Source organism: Electrophorus electricus, chromosome 8 (genome assembly GCF_013358815.1).
Source record: "Electrophorus electricus isolate fEleEle1 chromosome 8, fEleEle1.pri, whole genome shotgun sequence".
Classification (NCBI taxonomy): Eukaryota; Metazoa; Chordata; class Actinopteri; order Gymnotiformes; family Gymnotidae; genus Electrophorus; species Electrophorus electricus.
Genome location: NC_049542.1, coordinates 564,159 through 569,052, shown reverse-complemented (window position 1 = coordinate 569,052; position 4,894 = coordinate 564,159). Strand labels below are relative to the sequence as shown.

Here is a 4,894-nt window from a genome sequence, read left to right as displayed (position 1 = left end):
TCTCAATGCTGTATTCACACACAGCCACACACACACACACACACACACACACACCCACAGTGGAGCTGAGAGAAACTTTCTTCTGTTTCTCTTCTGTACAGTCCATAATTCCATACAGAATGGAAGTGTCAGAACCTCTGACTGAATGTTCTAGAACACATAGGCGATGTGTGTGTTCCAGAGCCTCAGGTGAAGTGTGTGTGTCCAGAATCTCGGGTGACGTGTGTGTGTTCCAGAACCTCGGGTGACATGTGTGTGTTCCAGAACCTCGGGTGACGTGTGTGTGTTCCAGAACCTCGGGTGACATATGTGTGTTCCAGAACCTCGGGTGACGTGTGTGTTTTCCAGAACCTCGGGTGACATGTGTGTGTTCCAGAACCTCGGGTGACATGTGTGTGTTCCAGAACCTTGGGTGATGTGTGTATGTTCCAGAACCTTGGGTGACATGTGTGTGTTCCAGAACCTTGGGTGATGTGTGTTCTCACCTTTGCTTGCCATCTCAAATATTTCACTTAGTCAAAACACTTAAAGAAGAGAGAGAGAGTGTGTGTGTGTGTGTGTGTGTGTGTGTGTGTGTGTGTGTGTGTGTGTGTGTGTGTGTGTGTGTGTGTGTGTGTGCGTGTGTGCGTGTGCGTACGTGTGTGTATTTAACTCCAGACTCCTTCACTCTTCTCTAGTCTCACACAGGCCATGATATTCCTCATTCACTGCAAGTTCCCACTTTTACAGACCATAATATTTCTCTGCTGTTACCAGGGTTAAACCAGTGTGAAGTAAGAGCAGGACATCTGACTAGGTCAGGACACACCAGTCCCTGAGGAGTCCCATTGTGTGTCCTGACGTCAGTCTGTCCAGACTATGAGGTGAGTGTTTACTGAATTCTATGTTTCAACTGACTGTGAGATCCAGTCACCAGCGGTTATACACCCAATGCCACTCACCTGTCTCTGACACACACACCTCCACAAAGTCCTCTGCATTTTAATATAAAAGTCTCTGACACACACCTTCACACTGTCCTCTGTGTTTTAATATAAAATGTCTGACAAACACACCTCCACACTGTCCTCTGTGATTTAAAATAATAGTCTCTGATTGTTCAGTGTATGTGTGGCTTCAGCTTACACACAAAGGAGAGAGGAAATACACACACAGGAAGTAAACACACAGGAAATATATAAGTCCACACAGTGGAATTCCACACAGAGGAAAGACACAACCTGAATATCCTTATTTTCTCCTAGGTACTGTGTGTGTGTGTGTGTGTGTGTGTGTGTGAGAGAGAGAGAGAGAGTGAGAGAAAGACAGAGACTGTGTGACTGTGTGACCAGAACACTGAGTTAATTTTGCTCCAGAAAAGTCACGTGGTGTTTGGATTTTGAAGCAGTTCTCAGTATAGACATTTATAGCTCAGTCATAAATCAGCACAGAGTTACAAACACCATCACAACACTTACACATACCAGCACACGTACACACTCCATCAAACACCATCACAACACTTACACAAACCAGCACACGTACACACGCCATAAAACACCATCACAACACTTACAGGCACCAGCACACATACACACTCCATAAAACACCATCACAATACTTACACAAACCAGCACACGTACACATTCCATCAAACACCATCACAACACTTACACACACTAGCACACGTACACACTCCATAAAACACCATCACAACACTTATACACATGCTCACAACAACTCTTAACCACAGCATCACAACACATACACACACGAAAATGACACTCACACACAAATCACAATTACACTCATACACACCGTCATAACATATACACACATGAAAAAACAACACTCACACACACATCACAATTACACACTTATACACATGTTCACAACAACTACATGTGTGTGTGTGTGTAGTTAGTGCTGAGGTTTTGTGTTAAAAGTGTGCATTTGGACCTCAGTCTATTCTAGTGTCAGCTGACCCTGTACTCTGCCGTGGTGGGTGGGGTTATAAATATCCTCAGTACTCTAGTGTCAGCTGACCCTGTACTCTGCCGTGGTGGGCGGGGTTATAAATATCCTCAGTACTCTAGTGTCAGCTGACCCTGTACTCTGCCGTGGTGGGCGGGGTTATAAATATCCTCAGTACTCTAGTGTCAGCTGACCCTGTACTCTGCCGTGGTGGGCGGGGTTATAAATATCCTCAGTACTCTTTATGATGACATTACTATGCTCCTGTCTCCCTGGTAACGTAAGTCCAACTTCTGACATGGTCTTCATACATTTAACGCCTTCTGTACTGTGACCTGAGGTCCGTGTGTGTGTGTGTGTTTGTGTATTTTAGCTTCAGAGAAGGAGGGCCCTTGTCAAGGTTAAAGGGTGACATCATTGCCCCTAAGTTGTCAATCACAGTCTGTCTGCCAATCAGATGAAGAACCTTACTCTACAGCTGCAGCAGTTCTCTCTCTCTCTTTCTCTTTATTTCTCTTGATTTCTCTCTCCCTCTCTCTCCTCCCCTCTGCCCTCCTCTCTCTCGCTCTCTCTCTCCCCCCCCCCCCCACATTTCTATCATTCATATTCTCGCTCTCTTAAATTTTCGAATCGGCCATGGTTCCTGTAAGTGGAGATTTTAAGTGCTTTCTCTGTTTCTCTCACACTCTCTCCCCCATCTGTTAGTGATTCAGGTCCAGGCGGGGGGCGGAGGTTGGAGACGGGGGGAGGAGTTGTGTCTGTGGGCGGACGCTGGGACCGGGGCTTGCTGTGAACGAGGGAGTGAGCTGTGACAGAGGAACAGCAGGGGAGCAAGAAGAAGGAGGAAAGCATTACCCAAGGAAAGCCACTCCGAGCTCAGGACATGTCCCCTCCAGCCGTGATCGGACTCGTGACCCTCCTGGCCAGGCTGACACTTCTGCGCGGCCAGCAGGAGATGGTCCACACCGTAAGTCCAGATGTCTGTCTGACCCACGCAGGCCGTCTGAACCGGACATCTCAGCAGAACTGCCCTTCTCTGACAACTTTATGACTATGGGAGCGACTTTGCGAGCGTATGGAAGTTGTTAAGTGTGTTGGCTGTGCTTTGTGAGTTGTTAGATGCATTGTGTTGGTACTTTGCCGTGTTTTGTGAGTGTTTTGTGGGTGTAACCATACAGACTATCCTCAGCTTTGGGCTGCTGCATCGCACAAATGGCTCCACTATTTCAACCCACGGTGACCTCTCCCAGAAAGAGGGAGAGAGAAAGCGAGAGAGAGAGAGAGAGAGAGAGAGAGAGAGAGAGAGAGAGAGTGTGTGTGTTTGTGTGTGTGCGTGTGTGTGTGTGTGTGCATGTACATAGAGGAATAAACGAGGCATAGATATGGAAGAGAAGCCCAGTTGCCTTTAGGGAACTGGTTCTCCAAACACTGTAGTGTTGAAATTGTTTCAGCTGTTAGTGACGGAGGGAGAGACAGAGAGAGTGAGAGAGGGAGGGACGGAGGGAGGGAGGGATAGAGAGAGAGAGGGAGAGAGGGAGAAAGAGAGAGAGAGAGAGAGAGAGAGAGAGAGAGAGGGAACTCTTTGACTGTTTCTCCACCTCTCCATGAACAGGGAGTGTAGGAACGCACTACTAATGCTTGCTAATGCTAGCTGACAGTTCTGTACCAGTTTTATAACTGGTACCAGTCCCGCCCCTCTCTGCTGGAGCGGTTATCTGACCCTCCACTCAGTCCAGTTTGAGTTGGAACCCAACAGCTGAAATTTAAATATGTAGTTCTGCCTTTTATCTGGTGGCCATGACATGTGTTCAGTGCGTGTGTGTGTGTGTGTGTGTGTGTGAATGCGTGCATGTGTGTGTGCCTTTTGTCTGGATGCCATGATGTGTTCATAGTGTGCGTGAGTGTGTACATGTGTATTTGTGTGTGTGAGTGTATGTGTTTGTATGTGTGTATGTGCGTGTGTGTGTGTGTGTGTGTGTGTGTGTGTGTGTGTGTGTGTGTGTGTGGATGCCATGGCATGTTCGGAGCTCTGCCACATAAAGGTGATGGCATAAGCTAGTGAGGGGGAGGGTTGTGTTATCTTCTGCAGGAGGCCTCAGCCAGCTGAAGGTGGTGTTAGGTTGGGGTCCTGTTTTGCACCATGTAGTGAAGAGTTTTGGGAGATTCCTAGTTTGAGTTGAGCTATAGCGGCGCAGTCAGTTGGAGGTGGGTGGTGTTGGGTGGAGTGGCGTGTTTACTTCAAGCAGAGGATGTTTGAGGCTTGTGAACATTGTTGTGGGTGGAGGCTGAATGAGGTCTAGAGGGGAAGTTGCTTCACCACAGAGATACTTATATAGGTACAATATATCAGAGATATTTACCACTAACATTAGCACATTTTATCTCACACACACACACACACACACACACACACACACACACACACACACACACACACACACACACACACACACACACACAGACTTGCACTTCCTAGTCTCAGATGCTTCCTGGAGGCCCATGGTTATGACTCAGAAGAGAATCTCTCCAGATTCCCACGATCCTTTGCTCTGGAACTCCCTGCTGTGCTGTGTCCAGCTGTTAGCCTGTTTTAGAACACACACACACACACACATACACACACACACACACACACACACACACACACACACACACACACACACAAAACACATAGTACTGTACAGAATTACAACCTACAAATAACACACATAATCACTGTGTGTCTGTATGTGTGTGTGTGGCGGGGGTGGGGTGTGTGTGTGTGTGTGTGGGTGGCCCTACTGACATTACTGAGTTAGTTTGATGAGTTTAGTTTGATGTTTCAGTGAGTGCATCCTCTGTAGTATGTAGTGTTTTGTGTGTAGTATGTAGTATTTAGTTTGTAGGGTGTAGTGTGTAGGGTGTAGGGCATAGTGTGTAGGGTGTAGTGTGTAGTGTGTAG

The 4,894-nt window shown here is 47.2% G+C and overlaps 1 protein-coding gene across 3 annotated transcripts in view; it reads left to right on the top strand.

Annotated features, from left to right (window-relative positions):
• The first annotated feature begins 2,753 nt into the window (after positions 1 to 2,753).
• The window catches only part of lama4 (laminin, alpha 4), a 27,493-nt gene continuing 25,352 nt past the window's right edge, over positions 2,754 to 4,894 (top strand). For 2 of the 3 annotated variants that reach the window (XM_035528987.1, XM_035528986.1), the window contains exon 1: positions 2,754 to 2,920. In XM_035528987.1, coding sequence (XP_035384880.1) covers positions 2,837 to 2,920 — 84 coding nt within the window. In that variant the 5' untranslated portion in view covers positions 2,754 to 2,836. Of the gene's footprint in view, positions 2,921 to 3,845; positions 3,851 to 4,894 lie in introns of all 3 variants that reach the window. The other variant, XM_035528988.1, reaches the window with a different exon arrangement.